Raw genomic sequence first — 17,163 nt, 5'->3', positions numbered from 1 at the left:
GCTATGCCTGGGAAATTAATTTTTAAACTCACAAAAGTTTGTAGTTCTAATTCTTTTTTTTTTTTTTTTTTTGAAACAGAGTTTCTTTCTATCACCCATAGTGAGTGCAGTGGCATGATTCTTGGCTCTCTGCAACCTCCACCTCCTGGGTTCAAGCAATGCTTCTGCCTCAGCCTCCTGAGTAGCTGGGACTACAGGTATGTGCTACCACACCCAGCTAATTTTTGTATTTTTTTAGTAGAGACAGGGTTTCACCATATTGGCCAGGCTGGTCTCGAACTCCTAACCTCATGATTCGCCCACCTTGTCCTCACAAAGTCCTGGGATTACAGGCATAAGCTACTGTGCCTGGTCTGTAGTTCTGATTCTTATCTGCTACATCATTCCCCTTGCTAATAGGCCTTAACAATTGTATCTATATTTCTAAATGGTATGAAGACTTACAGGATTTTTTTTTAATCCCACCATAAAAGGGTCACTGGGACTTCTCATTCCTCAAACAGGCATCAGGATAGAATAGAGAATCGTAAGATTTCCCATTCCTCAAACATGCATCATTTATCCATTCAATTCTTTTAAAAAAGAAAATGACTTCTGGTTTAAAATGGTTGATTAATGACAACGGTTTTTCTCCTCTCTCACTACAGTATCCCCTAAAATGATGGTAAAGGAATTAAAGTCACAATGACAAAGAGAAAGAAATTAGATGAGAAATTTAAACCTAAGTATGAAAGAGAAAAAGTGGTGAGAGGGGTGCTCATCACTATCACAGGTGGAGGAAGCGTCCTGAGGTCAGAAAAGGATCCAGCGTGTCCTGCAGCCTCAGAGAGATGCAGTGGTAGTTGAGAAGGAAATGCAGAGATGAAAATCGAGAGGTTGTTCAAAAGGCAAAATTAAAAACACTTTGCTCTACAACACAGAACACCCAAACTCAGGCAGAAGGCTGGAGGTTTCTTTTCTTTTCTTTTCTTCTTTCTTTTCTTTTCTTTTCTTTTTAGGATGGAGTCTCTCTGTGTAGCCCAGGCAGGTATGCAGTGGCGTGATATCGGCTCACTGCACCCTCCACCTCCCAGATCCCAGTTCCAGCAATTCTCCTACCTTAGCCTCCCAAGTAGCTGGGATTACAGGCACAAGCCACCATGCCCAGCTAATTTTGTTGTTGTTGTTTGTTTGTTTGTTTGTTTGTATTTTTTAGTAGAGATGGGGTTTCACCATGGGGGCCAGTCTGGTCTTGAACTCCTGACCTCGTGATCCGCCCACCTCGGCCTCCCAAAGTGCTGGAATTACAGGCGTGAGCCACCACATCTGGCCTGGAGGTTTCTTCTTAAGAAAAATATAGATGACTCAGAGAAAAGGCTTTCACCTTCAGGCATTCGGTATTCCCTCAGTGAAGCCCACAAGTTTGCAAGTCCATCCCATTAAATGGAGTTCCAGGTTTGCTTTTCAGCAACTTGCTGGTAAGCATGAACAGACTACAACAGACCACAAGCATTTGTGGAAACCTACAACATCAAGGAGTAAAACCAAGATAAGCAAAAGTAAAAAATTACCCTAGCAGAAATAGAGATGTTTCAGGGAATAAAAAAGAATTTCTGAAAAACAAATATTATCTGCTGGGTATGGTGGCTCACACCTGTAGTCCCAGCACTTTGGGAGGCAAAGGTGGGCAGATCAGGAGGTCAGGAGTTTGAGACCAGCCTGATCAACATGGTGAAACCCCATTTTTTGTAAAAATACAAAAATTAGCTGGGCATGGTGGCACACGCCTGCAATCCCAGCTACTCAGGAGGCTGAGGCAGGAGAATCACTTGAACCCGGGAGGTGGAGGTTGCAGTAAGTGGTGTCAGCAGGGTAAAACTATTCTCATAATAATATATTATTTTGGAGCACCACTCCACTCCAGCCTGGGTGACAGAGCGAGACTCCATCTCAAAATATATATATATATGTATTTTTATATATGGTAATATAGAAAAAGAATATATTATACCAAAAATGCCATGCAGAAAAGAAACAATCAGAAAATAAGACAGAGACCTTGGAAATTAAAAATGATTGTGAAATTTTAAAAAACTGAACCAAAATTGTTATAACATAAAGGGGGAAGAATTTCCCAGAATATGCATATATGGGGAAAAACCCTAAAGGGAAAAACAAGTAAATTTGCAACCCTAAATGTCTAAAATACTTATGCAAGCCTATAAACCTAGAAGCAAAAGGAAACTACTGAAAAATGTATGCCCATCTAGTTCTTGAGAATGGGGCAAAAATAATTAAAATTAAAATCGAAAAATGTAAGTCCTGTTCAATTATTCATGTATGAGGGCACAATCAATACTTAGATATACAAGGATTCAAAAAATATGTTGTTTATTTACCCTCTGTGTTGGTCATACATTTTTCAATGTTCTTTTCTTCTGGGCCAAGGTAAGATTATATCTCCCTTGGAGCAATGCGTATCACTCTGGCAGAAGAGCTCAGCGCCAGCACCTGGTTAGGCATGCTCTCTGTTCCTCTACCACAGTGACTGTCATTTCAGATGGGGTAGCTGCTCCTCAGCCAGAGACAGAGTCCAGGATGAGGGTCCTCTGAGCAGAGGCCTGGTGACCCATTGAGATTTGGGAGTCGTTTGTTCCTATACAGCGCGCTGCCCCATTTTTACTGACACTGTGTGGGACAAAGTATGTGATGATGCACTACAGCAACTGGAGATCAGTATCAGTCAAGCCTTGCTGTAAAGGGACTGGAAGCATCACTAAATCCAGGTAAAATACTGATGTCTAAAAATTGTCAATTATCCTAGAACAGTAATTCTCAAAGTGGGGTTTAGGGACCCCCTAGGATTTGTAAGACCCTTTCAGATGTCACCAAGGTAAAACTATTCTCAGCATAATGTATTATTTTCCATTTTTTTCTCTCATTCTTTCATGAATATACCGTGGAATTTTCCAGAGGCTAAATGGTCTGTGATGTCACAACAGATTGAATGCAGAAGCAGATAGGAGAGCCCAGCTGCCTACTACTGGTATTTAAAAGATGTGTAAACATGTAAAGCAATGCTAGTCTTCTGGCTAATTTATTTCTATTTTGAAAAGTTTTATTATTTTTCATAAAAATACATCACTTATTTTCATAGATAATAAATTCACTACTATTATTTCTAAATGAATAATTTTTTTTTTTTGAGACAGAGTTTCGCTCTTGTTACCCAGGCTGGAGTGCAATGGTGCGATCTTGGCTCACCGCAACCTCCGCCTCCTGGGTTCAGGCAATTCTCCTGCCTCAGCCTCCTGAGTAGCTGGGATTACAGGCACGTGCCACCATGCCCAGCTAATTTTTTGTATTTTTAGTAGAGACAGGGTTTCACCATGTTGATCAGGATGGTCTCCATCTCTTGACCTTGTGATCCACCCACCTTGGCCTCCCAAAGTGCTAGGATTACAGGCTTGAGCCACCACGCCCAGCCTATATAAATATTTTTAAGTGTTCAAAGTTTTAATTTCTAATATGATAAACAGCAATAGATATAACCCAATAAACAAAAGCCAGCTCTTCGGGGTTCTTGATAATTTTTAAGAATATAAAAATACCCTGAATCTAAATATTTGAGAAGTACTGTTATAAAAAGAGAGAACATATACCGCATATAATAAAATTATGCTAATTTTCATCTTACACTTTAGATCCTATTTTGAAGTTTTTCTTAAATTAAGTGAGGACAAGTAAAAAATTGAGTTAAATAACTTATCTCAAATAAAAATTCAAATGATATAGTTATGAAGTTGATGTTCTCAATTAGAGAAATATGCATTAAATAATTAATTAGAAACCCAAGTGTAACAAATAGTCAGAATGAGGCTATAAACTCTACAAAATAATGAGAAAGAAAAACACACTCTTTTTTATAGAATATAAAGAGGCATAAAATATAAAAATAAAAAAATTCATAAGCAACAAGATATTTAAAACAGATTAAGTTACCATCTTAAAGTATAAACAGTAAAAATAGAATCTAACTACAAGAGACACGACAAAGAAAAAGTAACGTCAAAAACGTTAACAGTCAAAAGATGGGTAAGTTTCATTAGGCAAATACAAATGAGAAAGAAGGTAAAATTCTCAATACTCATATTTAAAAAGCAAGATTAAAGATTACTAATGAAAAAATATTTCATGGTTGTTAAAAAAGATTTTACTTCCAATTCTTAGCTTCTCAAGTAGATAACAAAAGAAGAAAATACACAAAATATAAGTTTAAAAAATCAGCAAAATTGATTTTTTAATAACTCTGTGTTAAATACATAAGAACATGCCATGTATTTGGCCCTGAAGTAATTTCAATAAATAATAGTGAAGAGAAACTGAACAGGTGACTTGCTCTGCCTCTAAGATAATACTATAATAAAACCGAAATTAGAAAGTTTGTCTTAAGAAAAAAGTCTAAACTTAGAAAAATGTAAAAGTTCACTAAACCTCTGGTTTTAGCTTCAACACACAAAGACATTGGAAAGTCATTGCTCCCGTCCTCACAACAGCAACAAAAACTCAGCTGAACAAACTATAAATTAACTACTTTCCTTCTATCTCTGAAAGAACGGAAGTCACATTCTTTGTGCCATTTTAGGATGCCACAAACTGCCATCCTAAAATCTGGAGATACAGGCAAATCCAGAGAATCAGCCACCTGGGGCAGAAGGCACTGGAGTCCTAGGCTGGGAGGAACACAGAAACGGTATGTTTGATGAACTGCTGGAAGCTGAGTGTGGAGCATCATGAGCGTGAGAAACTCCTAGGGGCATCATCCAGGGCAGGCCTCCAACGTTTTGTGGATTTTACCTTTAGAAACCCCAAGAAAAATCTCTTCATCCTTCTGGCAGGAGGAGGGAAAAGAAAAGCGTTTTAAAAAGCCAAAGCATTGCCCATAACAAAGGCCCACTCTCCAGGGAAAATGCTTTAACTGTTCTAGGGGAAGGGCTGCTACCAAAATCTAGCCCCTTCTGGCCATCCTGTCACTTCTAAAAAGTGTGGAGGGAAAAATTATTTTAAAAGTAACAGTCCAGGGGTGCAGTTGCATTAAAAGATCAGGATGTAATCATAAGATTATAGACCACTTCCACTCTGACACCTTACCATCTCATCAACAGGGTTCCTGTATAATAAGAGCAGATTACAGCTGGAAGGGCGATGAGAAATAGGCTATTTAAAAAGGAGTTCTCAGAGAACCCCAAAGAAAGCAGGGGAAAGAAAAGAAATTTGACCTGGCACAGTGGCTCACTCCTGTAATCCCAGCACTTTGGGAGGCCGAGGTGGGCAGATCACGAGGTCAGGAATTTGAGATCAGCCTGGCCAACATGGTGAAACCCCGTGTACTAAAAATACAAAAAATTAGCTGGGTGTGGTGGTAGGCACCTGTAATCCCAGCTACTTTGGGAGTCCGAGGCAGGAGAATCGCCTGAACCTGTGAGGCCGAGGTTGCGCCATTGCACTCCAGCCCAGGCAACAGTGTGAGACTCCGTCTCAAAAAAAAAGAGGAATTTGACATCTCTGCCACCTACTTGCTAGAACAAACATTAGATATGGCCCATTTCCAACCCAGATTAATATGAAACCTCACATTGAATGCTTATTTTTTCCTATTACCTGACTCATCATGTCTGGCTTAAAAAAAAATTTATAAGACATGCCAAAAGGCAAGCAGTAACACAGTGTGAAGAGACAAAGTAATCATCAAAACCAGACTCAGATATGATGGATTTTCAAATTTTTAGATAGAAATTTAAAACAACTATGGTGAATTAATATGTTAAGGGTTCTAAAGAAAAAAGCAGACAATACACAAGAACTGGTGGTGAAGTGAGCAGAACGATGACAACTCAAAGACATAATGAAAAAGGAAATGCTAGAAATAAAAAGCAATGTAACAGAAATTAAGAATGCCTTAGATGGGTTCATCAGTAGCCTGGGCATGGCCAAGGAAACAATCATTGAGTTGAAGATGTGTCAAAAGAAACTTCTCAAATTGAAAAGCAAAGAGAAAAAAAAATGGGACAAACAAAACAGAACCCAATATCCAAGAATCCTGGAATAATTTCAGAAAGCGTGACAAATATGTAACTGGAATATGAGAGAGGAAAGGGAAAATAGAGCAGAAGAAATATTCAAGTAGTAATAGCCAAGAATTTTCCAAACTTAATGATAGACAACAAACCACAGATTCAGGAAGCTCATCAAACACCAAGCTGCATAAATATCAGATGATCTAGACTTAGATATATTGAAACTACCTTTGCAAAAATTAATATGACAGTGAGAGAAACCAACATTAACTGACTCCATTTTGCTTCTAACCTCACAAGCCGTCCTTGTTCATTTCTGGGTGTATGCCAAGCTAACGATGAGAGGAATTTAGTTTGTAGTTTAACTTTAAAACAAGATTGTAACAATCCCTTCCCAAAAGTTACCCCCTTCTTGCTCTGTGATCAAAACCACTTTGGTAAAACTAACAAATTGGCTACAAGATTAGAATTAGAATTCAGGAGTCATGTAGCTGGAGGTCACAAGATTCATAACCACCCCAATTGCACTTTACAATAGTGAATAGATAACTTCACTATTGTAAAACCTAAGACTGATGTCTGAGGTATTTTTCAGACCTTGCAATCTAATGGACCAGCTAGTACCACAGGATTGGTGACCAGGTACCGTGACCCCTACCCAGGAAGTGACACAGCACAAGAACACAGCTTCAACCCCCTGCAATTTCATCCCCAACCCAAGCAGTCAGCACTTCCCTGTTCCCTAGCCCTCTGTCTGCCAAACTATCCTTTTAAAAAGCCTAGTCTGAATTCTTGGGGAGATGGATTTGAGAAACATCTCCTACTTGGCGGGCTGTGCAATTATTAAGTTCTTTCTCTGCTGCAATTCCTATTGGTCTCAGTGTGTGGCTTTTCTGGGCAGTGGACAAGAAGAATCTAGTTTGGCAATTACAATTTTATATTCAAACTGCAGAATACCAAAGACAGAAAAAAATATGTTAAAAAGCCAGGGGACGGGAGGGGAATAAAAATCCTTACCTGTGAAAAAGCAAAGATAAAATTACATCAGATTTCTCATTAAAAACCATGCAAGCAAAGAAAGTGGAAATAAATAAAGCAATGAAAGAAAAAAAAAAAACCTACGTAGATTTCTATATCCTGTAAAATTAACCTTCAAGTAAAGGAGAAATAAAGATTTTCTCAAACAAAAACTGAGGGGAATTCATTGCTGGAAAGCCTACTCCATGTGAAATGTTAAAAGAATTTCTTCATGCAAAGGGAAAATGATATGAGCCAGAAACTCAGATTTACGTAGAGAAAGAGCATCAGAGAAGAAATAAATGCAGATATAATAAAAGGTTTTTATTTTTCCTACTCCACCTTGACCTAAAATGTAGCTGTTTGTTCGAATTAATAGTATTAACAATGTAATGATTGGTTATGGGACCTAAATCAGTGAAATGACTGGAAGCCCTCCTGTTCTATTTAACACTGCCAGTCATTTCACAGTGTTAAAAAGAACAAGAGGGCAGAATTTGTGACATTCAGCTGCATGATGTATTCTCTACTCATGAAGTGATATTGTGTAATTTAAAATGAACATTATTGGCTGTAAATATATATTACAAACTTCAGGGAAACCACTAAAAATGTTTTAAAAGAAGTAAAATTGATATGCTAAGAAAGGAGAGAAAATAGAATCATAAAATTCTCAATAAAACCAGAAAAGTCAGGAAAAAAGGAAGGAAAAAATCAAAACAGTAAGTACAATGAAACATTTATAAATATGGCAGATATTAATCTAACTACATTAATAATTGCTTTAATGTGAATTGTCTAAAAACACCAATTAAAAGACAAGAGATCCACAGAGTACATAAAAAACACAAAACACCCAACTACACATAGTCTGTAAGAAAGCCATTTTAAATATAAAAATACAGATAGGTTAAACATAAAGGGATGGAGCAAGATATACCATGCCAACACTAATCATAGAAAAGTGGTAGTACTATATCAATTTCAGACAAAGCAGCTTCAGAACAAGGAAAATTGTCAGGGATTAAAGAGGGGCATTGTTTAATGATCAGTTCTCCAAGGAGGCATGCAATCCTTAATGCGTATGCAACTAACAAACTAATGGCAAAACATACGCGACCAAAACATATAGAACTATAAAGAGAAATAGACAAATTCACTACTATTGTTGAAGACTTCAACACTTCTTTTTTATTAATTGATATATCACAGAGGCAGAAAATCAGTACGGATATAGTTGACCTGAACGGCAACAGCCATCAACTTGATCTAACTGACATTTATATGATACTCCATTTACCAATAGCAGAATGCATGTACTTTTTAAGTTCACATAGAATATTTGCCAAGATACACCACATTTTGGGCCATAAAATATACCTTAACAAATTTAAAAGAATAGAAATCATAAAAGTTTGTTCTCAGACCATAAACTACAAATCAGTAACAGAAAAATAGCTTGAAAATTCTGAAATATTTCCAGATTAACCAACATAGTTCTAGGGTCAAATAAGAAGTCTCAAAAGAAATTTTAAAATATTTTGAACTAAATGAAAAGGAAAATAACATTAAAATGAATGAGATGCAACAAAAGCAACACTTAGAAGGAAATGCGTAGTATTAAATGCATATAACAGAAAAGAAGAGGCTGGGCTTGATGGCTCACACCTGTAATCCCAGCACTTTGGAAGGCCAAAGTGGGCAGAGCATGAGGTCAATAGATCAAGACCATCCTGGCCAAGATGGTGAAACCTCATCTCTACTAAAAATGCAACAACAACAACAACAGCAATTAGCTGAGTGTGGTGGTGGGTGCCTGTAATCCCAGCTACACGGGAGGCTGAGGCAGGAGAATCACTTGAACCTGGGAGGCGGAAGTTGCAGTGAGCCGAGATCGTGCCACTGCACTCCAGCGTGGTGACAAAGTGAGACTCCATCTCAAAAAAAATAAAACAAAACAAAAAGAAAAAACAAAAGAAGAAAGATCTAAATCAATAAGCTTTCATCTGAGGAAACCAGAGAAATAAAAGAACAATTTAAGCCTCTGATGTGAGCAAAAAATAAATAATAAAAATTAAAGTGGAAATTAATGAAATTGAAACAGGAAAACATTAGAGAAACTCAATGAAACCAAAAGCTGATTCTTTGAAAAGACTGATAAAATTAATAAACCTCTAGCCAGGCTAACAGAGGAAAAAATAGAGAAGACAGAAATGATCAGAATGCAAGACTGTGAATTCCATCAACAATGAAAAGGTCATAAAGGAAAATTATGGACTCTCCACCTAGAAATTTGGTAACAGATGAAATGAACAAATTCTTTAAAAGGCAAAATAACCAAAACTTGCACAAGAGATAGATTGTCTGAATAGGCCTATATCTATTAAAGAAATTTGACTCAATAATGAATAGCCCTCCAGAAAGGAAAGTCCTAGACCCATACGGTATTCCTAGCTAATCCTACCAGACATTTAGGGAAGAAATGACATCATTCTCCCCAATTTCTTCCAAACATAAAAGCAGAGGCAACACTTCTTAACTCATTCTCTGAGGTCAGCATTGCCCCCTTGTCACCTCTCAGTGCTGTCTTTTTCCTGCTTGGTGACCATAGGCTGGCTGGACTTTTGAGTTCCACTGCTCATCTTCCCTTCGCTAGAGAGCAAGTGAAAGAGAGATGACTGGGATGCCTGCCTGGGAGTGGTGGCACTGGGCACTGAAAACCAGCCCGGTGCCACCACTGCTGCTGGTGGCAACAAAAACTGTTGCTCTCTTGGGGCTGTACCAGTGCCAGAAGTAGCCTTGGCACAGAGTCCCAAGTAGACAAGTTTCCATACACTTCTACATTCCATATGCTGTTAGCATTTTTATCAAGAATGTCAGTCCTCCCTTGGTATCTGGGGGGAATGGCTTCCAGGACCCTCTGTGGATACCAAAATCCATGGATGCTCAAGTCCCTGATATAAAAGGTGTAGTATTGGCATGGACCCTATACATCCTCCGGTATGTTTTAAATCATCTCTAGATTACTTAAAATACCAATACAATGTAAATGCCAAATCGTTATACTGTATTTTAGATTTTTATGTTACTTTTTATTGTTGTTATTAATGTTTTTTAAAAAAAATATTTTGCATCATGATTGGTTAGATTCATGGATACAGAATCTACAGATAAGAATGACTGTATTGACATACTTGTTTTATTTATTTATTTTTTTTTTCAGATAGAGTTTTGTTTTTGTTGCCCAGGCTGGAGTGCAGTGGCGCAATCTCGGCTCACCGCAGCCTTTGCCTCCCTGGTTCAAGCAATTGGCCTGCCTCAGCCTCCCGATTAGCTGAGATTACAGGCATGTGCCACCATGCCCAGCTAATTTTGCATTTTTAGTTTTCTCCATGTTGGTCAGGCTGGTCTTGTGTTTTTTTTTTTTTTTTGGTTTTTTTTTTTGAGACGGAGTTTCGCTCTTGTTACCCAGACTGGAGTGCAATGGCGCGATCTCGGCTCACGGCAACCTCCGCCTCCTGGGTTAGGGCAATTCTCCTGCCTCAGCCTCCTGAGTAGCTGGGATTACAGGCGTGAGCCACCGCGCCCGGCCTTGTCTTATATTTTTTAATGATTATTTCCAGGCTTCTCTGACCAGATATGTAAAACATACCAGAACAGAAAAATAAAAATAGCAGAAGCAGCACTCCCTCTCTACCTGCTGGTATTTTTTCTTGGGTCTCATCTGCTTTTACTTCCTCCTACCAAGTATGCGGAGATCCTGAACTGATTCTAGAGCTAAGAGCCACATAAAGGGGCTCAGAGCAGAACTGGTCCCCAGCTACACAGCCTGGAATGTGTGACAACAGACAGGTATTTGGATTTTAATTCTTCTAAAAAGATCTTTTTTAGACAGAGTTGTCTTTTGGCGTAGGGATGAAGGAGGCCTGGGGGAGAGGAAAGGGTTCAGAGATCATGGGTAATCATCCTATCCTTCAGCAAAGCCTCAGAAGGCGCATGATGTTCAAACAGCTCCAGTCCAGCCATTCACAGATGTAAGGAAATAGGAAGACCATGTGAGTCAGAGCGCCCTTAAGTTTCTCCAATAGCCAATCCCTGCAATTTAAAAAATCTGATTGCCTTGTTATTTATTTGTAACCTCATTTTATTGTACAGCTGTAGAGTGAAGCTGGGTAGACATTTTTAAGTAACAAGTGTGAATGGGAACCCTAGCAGAGCTGAAGGACAGACAGGAAAGGAGATGATGACCCACCTGAAGTTGAGATCGCTGCCTCCACTTGCCATCTGCCCTTGCTGGCCCTGCTGGGCCATGAGCTCAGCCAAGGATCACACCCGATTCGCTTTTCACTGCCGCTGTCCCTTCCTGCAGCTCTGAGGTGAAACTGCCAGCTGCCCCTTGTGGCTGGGCCAAAGAAGAGAAGAAAAGTGAAACCAACTAACCACCTGACCTGGCTGCCAGTTCTACAGTCCTCTCTCCACCCAATCACCCTTAGGTCTTGCAGTCAAGGGAGGAGGAGCGGAGCCAGCCCCACGAGGCCAAGGAAGATGGGGTCGTTTGTTCCTGCCAAGGAAAGAGGGTGAAAAAGTCGTTCCACTTAAGCAGATCAAAGTTGTTTTGAGGTAAGATGGCATCATGAGGAGGGAGCAAACTCCACGTTTGTCCCTACCCCTTGCTGAAGTGGCTGAGAAGGACAAGTGAAGACCAGGTGTTTCAAATCTTCAGTCAGGCTCCAGGGCTAGCCATACACCTTGGTGAGCCTGGGCTGGATGAGTTAGGCCCAGTGTTTGGAGATGGCCCTAGAGAGAACTGAAATACCTTGCATTATAAAGTGAGGGAGATGTCCTTTCAAGCACTCCTTGAAAGCAGACAGAGGTAAGAGACAGCTCTCTCAACTCCTCCAGCCAAAGGCAAGTGCTGAGGTTGGGCAAGAGAAGTGCAATTCTAAGTTTTCTCAAATACATGGGCACTTTACAACTGCAGCCAGGGGTAATGGGGAAAAAAAATGAGCTTCCAGTATTTCACTGAAATCTTGAGGAAAGTGACAGCCTTCTCATTGGACAGGGAGAGGATTAGAGCTGAGATTATCTAGACCTTCAATGACAATATGATACTGGAGGATAGCTGTATGACATTTATGTTTGTACACAATTTCTCATTCTGTAAAGGATTTTAAATAATTTACAAAAACACACTGTATCAGCATAAAGTCAAATGATAAACAAATGGGAGCAAAGAACAAATATAATAAATAAAACCTCAGGACTTGAAATCCAGGCAGAACAACGGGTCAAAGACAGAGGGCTAATGGGAGCCAGGGTGTGGGTAGAACCCAGGGCCAGTGACAGAGCAGTGGTGAAGATTGAAAAGCCAGAGGCAAAGTAGTATTTTTCCAAAACATCTGCCTGTAAATACTACTTTTTCTGACTCATTACACATATGCAAGGAAATTTGCATATATGTTTGCAAAATATAGAGGGCAAGAAATGTCTACACCCTCCTCACTTATGCTTGCTTTCTACCAAAGGAACAAACGCCAGTCTGGTCGAGACAGACTCCAGAACACTGATGAGAACACCTTTTCCAGTAGGCAGGCAGGGTCACTGTGACTACCAGATCTTGCATATGTCTGGTGCTCAGTCTCTCCCTCTCTGTCTTGCTCTTCCTCCCTCCCTCTCTAGGACAAGAAAAGCTAGTAGGCTGGGCCTCTGTTGGACCCAGCTGTCCCATGGGGCTCCAACAAGGCCTGGCACAGATAATACCAGCTGCTCCAGCACCCCCCCCCCCCTTCTATCTGCCTGTAGGCAGCAGGCAGGCCCAGGACACCAGTGAACTGGGCATTTTTGAAAGTCTGCCAGCTTCTTTTGCTTACAAGCACAAGGCCATTAGTGTTCCTCAGCTGACTGGTGGTAAGATTGGGACTTCAGAGATACTGCTGCTACTAGAAAGCCCTGCTCTGCAACACCACACATTAACTCAGGTAAGGACAGCCTGGAATTTCGATTCTATTTCCCATTTGTCTTGTTTTTCCCTATGCTCACTACAGAACCTCTCCTGGGTAAGGGATACCTGGGCCAGGCATGTGTAGGACCATCAGACCATCCTTGGTTCCCAATGTCTTCCTTTACTGCCATGTGACCTGTGGGGCCAGAAGCCTCCAGCCTGCTTCCTGTCTCTCTTCCCCATCCAGATTTAGGGCAAGTAGGTGATATTCCCCAAAGGTAAATGAATGCTTTCATTCTACCTGAAAGATTTCTCTTCATTTTGCTAAGTATGCTAGAATCTGACACCTAGAATTGGGGAAATGAACTGTAGAGTCGTAACCACAATCCAGGGCTGCAATTTAATGTGCCAACCCACCCCTGCTTGCTCATGATGCCTAAATTCCTGACTCTGAATTCTGATGGGGATGTTCACTGCTTTTATGTCCAATTATGTCAGGTAACCAATCCCAGATTGATCATTTTTCCTTGAATACCTCTTGCCTATAATTCAACCTCTGCTACCCAATTTGTTTGTCAGTCAGAACTGGGGAGTAAAAGTAATCCAAACCAACTCTGGCTAACTCAGGCAGAAAGTCAGATTCTTAGAACTACATTGGGTAGCTCGCAGAATGTATGGGAAAGCCAGAGGACTAGGCTAAGAAAATAGGCAGTCCAGGCAGGTTATATTAACTCACTTACCCTTAGTCATAATATCGTTGAAAGGTATCTGGATCACCTGGACATTCCATAGAATGTCAGACTGATTGATTACATTTGGTGACATCAGGCTCATCAGACAGAATGAGCAAGATCTTGGTGGCCAGCACACCTGCTGAAGAAGAATAAATCACTGACCCACAACAAGGATGAATCTCAAAAGCGTGATGTGAGGAAAAAAAGCCATACACCAAAAAGTGCATTCCATGTGCATTCATTGATAAATAACAAACTTTAATAAAGACAAAACTAATCTTTAGTGATAGAAAACAGACCAGTGGTTACCTGGTGTTGGCCTTAAGGAGGGAATTATCTGCAAAGGGCACAGGAACTTTCTGGGGTGACAGAAATGGTATATATATATATATATTTTTTTTTTTTTTCTTTTTTTGAGACAGGGTCTCACTCTGTCACCCGTCACCGGAGACTTGACCTCCCGGGCTCAAGCAGTTCTCTGCCTCTGCCTCCCTGGTAGCAGGGACCACAGGTGTGTGCCACCATGGCCAGTTAATTTTTAAAAATTTAGTTTTGTAGCAATGAAGTCTTGCTGCGTTGCCCAGGCTGGTCTCAAACACCTGGGCTTAAGTAATCCTCCTGCCTCAACCTCCCAAACTACTGGGATTATAGGTGCAAGTCTATATCTTGACTGGTGTGGTAATTACATTTGGTAAAATGTACATTACAATGAATAAATGTTATACCTCAACAAAATGGAGCTAAAAAAGAATTATATGGTTGAAGACAGTGTGGCGATTCCTCAAGGCCTTAGAAATAGAAATTCCATTTGACCCAGCAATCCCATTACTGGGTATATATCCAAAGGCCTATAAATCGTTCTACTATAAGGACACATGCACACGAATGTTCATTGCAGCACTGTTTACAATAGCAAAGACCTGGAATCAACCCAAACGCCCATTGATGATTAGACTGGATTGGGAAAATGTGGCACATATACACCATGGAATATTATGCAGCAATCAGAAATGATGAGTTTGTGTCGTTTGTAGGGACATGGATGAATCTGGAGAACATCATTCTCAGCAAACTGACACAAGAACAAAATGAAACACCGCATATTCTCACTCATAGGCGGGTGATGAAAAATGAGAACACATGGACACAGGGAGGGGAGTACTAAACACTGGGGTTTATTGGGGGAAAAGGGGGAGGGCCAGTGGGAGGGGGAGGTGGGGAGGGATAGCCTGGGGAGAAATGCCAAATGTGGGTGAAGGGGAGAAAAAAAGCAAAACACACTGCCATGTGTGTACCTACGCAACTGTCTTGCATGTTCTGCACATGTACCCCAAAACCTAAAATGCAATAAAAAATTAAAAAAAAAAAAAAGCTATGTCTCAGGTATACCCTATCAAAATTTTTGTGATAAGTCAGTGAAGTAATTTCTTTTTTTTTTTTTTTGAGACGGAGTTTCGCTCTTGTTACCCAGGCTGGAGTGCAATGGTGCGATCTCGGCTCACCGCAACCTCCGCTTCCTGGGTTCAGGCAATTCTCCTGCCTCAGCCTCCCGAGTAGCTGGGATTACAGGCACGCGCCACCATGCCCAGCTAATTTTTTTTTTTTTTTTTGTATTTTTAGTAGAGACGGGGTTTCACCTTGTTGACCAGGATGGTCTCGATCTCACGACCTCGTGATCCACCCGCCTCGGCCTCCCAAAGTGCTGGGATTACAGGCGTGAGCCACCGCGCCCGGCCCACATTCCCTTGTTTTTTTGTGTTGTTGAAGTTTGATAATTTCCAGCAAATTTATTCAGTTATGTAAACATCACCACACTCTAATTTGAGAACATTTTCATCACCCTAAAATGTACAGAATAAGGGTAAGTCATGGGAAAATCACTGCGGGTAGGGAAGCAGTTGGACGGTGGGTTCCCAGTTCCCACTGCTGCAGGGGCTGGACCCCAATGCCCCCTCCTCCCATACCCCGCTCTCTGGGCCGATCCCAACTGGCAACATGCCCTCCCCCAAACCCCAACTGCCAAGACACCCTGAGAGCCTCACAAGTGTCCCTGAGAAGGTGGAGAGAGGCTGCAGGCACTGACCTGCCTTCAGCTTCCTGCTTGGCAAACTCCAAACAGTTTCACTTTTCTTTTCTCCGAAGACTGGCCCCGTACTGCGTGTATCAAAGCACAGACTTCCTGTTTTGCCTGCTGGCATCTCCCCGTAAATCTCCCAGTCTTTCAGGAGTGATCCCTGGCCCAGTCCCTGGAACCTGGAAAAGGGCAGGAACAACAAGCCCAGCGTCGAGGTGAGTTTCTGTCTTTGCTGCTTTATTCTTCGCTCTTGGTGACTACAGCTTTTATAATTAACTTCCTGGCAGCAGCTGCAGGGTGAAGTTCAACTATTTCAACTCTGAGGAGCTCTCAGAGCTCAGGCACATGGTACTTATTAGGAGACTGTGAAAAGGAGGGCCATGGAGGGAAAACAGACAACAACTCTTTTTTCCCCATAGGGTCTATCCTGTTACTGTGAATGGAACCGAGATTTGCCCTCTACCCTCCCCTCAGCTCTGATCCTGCCCACAGTGGCTGCTCATCTGTTATCCATTGTGTAAATGACTAGAGGTCCTTGGGAAGCTGGTGGAAAAGGAAAACATGAGAGTACATTTAATTTCCTCTCCAATGTATCATGAACTTTTTATATATTTTCTTTAAATGCATTCATGATTATTTCCTTGAAATAAATTATTAGAAGTGGGAATTCAAAGGAATTCTGTAATTTGTTTCAAGGAAATAATCATATTTTAGGGCATTTGACGCTAATTACTAAATCAGCCTCCAGAACATTCGGACCTGTTTACGTTCCCACTCACAGTGTCTGGAATTATGGCCATTATTTTCTACCTTGGCCAATTTGATAGACAAATATGTTATCCAACTGTCTTCATTTACATGTTGGATGATTTTGTTTTGGGTTTTTTTGTTTGTTTGTTTGTTTGTGTTTGTTTTGAGATGGAATCTCACTCTGTTGCCCAGACTGGAGTGCAGTGGCACCATCTCAGATCACTGCAATCTCCACCTTCCAGGTTCAAGAGATTCTCCTGCCTCAGCCTCCTGAGTAGCTGGGACTACAGGCATGTGCCCCCACACCCAGCTAATTTTTGTATTTTTAGTAGAGACAGGATTTCACCATGTTGGCCTGGCTGGTCTCAAACTCCTGACCTCAGGTTATCCGCCCGCCTTGGCCTCCCAAAAAGTGCTGGGATTACAGGCATGACTCACTGTGTCCAGCCTTCATTTATACTTTCTACTAGCTAGTTAACATGCTCTTTATATATGCATTGTACATTTGGATTATTCTTTTATCATTTCCTATTCATGTATTTTGCTTTTTTTTTCTAGTTGGATGTTTGTCTTTTGCTTATTTGTTTGTAA

At 40.7% G+C, this 17,163-nt stretch overlaps 2 protein-coding genes and 1 long non-coding RNA gene across 7 annotated transcripts in view; 2 read left to right on the top strand and 1 right to left on the bottom strand.

Annotated features, from left to right (window-relative positions):
- SP140 (SP140 nuclear body protein) overlaps positions 1–11,457 on the bottom strand; it is an 83,706-nt gene extending 72,249 nt beyond the window's left edge. For both annotated transcript variants that reach the window (XM_008999663.5, XM_008999666.5), the window contains exon 1: positions 11,326–11,457. In XM_008999663.5, coding sequence (XP_008997911.1) covers positions 11,326–11,384 — 59 coding nt within the window. In that variant the 5' untranslated portion in view covers positions 11,385–11,457. The remainder of the gene's footprint in view (positions 1–11,325) is intronic.
- A 134-nt stretch (positions 11,458–11,591) lies between these two features.
- Positions 11,592–15,270, top strand: LOC144576723 (uncharacterized). Its single transcript, XR_013519143.1, has 4 exons — positions 11,592–11,693; positions 12,753–13,051; positions 14,171–14,259; positions 14,783–15,270. It is a non-coding gene; the product is annotated as an uncharacterized LOC144576723 (long non-coding RNA).
- A 648-nt stretch (positions 15,271–15,918) lies between these two features.
- The window catches only part of SP110 (SP110 nuclear body protein), a 53,321-nt gene continuing 52,076 nt past the window's right edge, over positions 15,919–17,163 (top strand). For all 4 annotated transcript variants that reach the window (XM_035306013.3, XM_008999669.5, XM_078328789.1 and 1 more), the window contains exon 1: positions 15,919–16,037. The gene's annotated coding sequence lies outside the window, so the exon portion shown is untranslated. The remainder of the gene's footprint in view (positions 16,038–17,163) is intronic.

Source organism: Callithrix jacchus, chromosome 6 (assembly GCF_049354715.1).
Source record: "Callithrix jacchus isolate 240 chromosome 6, calJac240_pri, whole genome shotgun sequence".
NCBI lineage: Eukaryota > Metazoa > Chordata > Mammalia > Primates > Cebidae > Callithrix > Callithrix jacchus.
The sequence above is the reverse complement of the archived record's forward strand: the minus strand, read 5'-3'. Positions and strand labels throughout refer to the sequence as shown.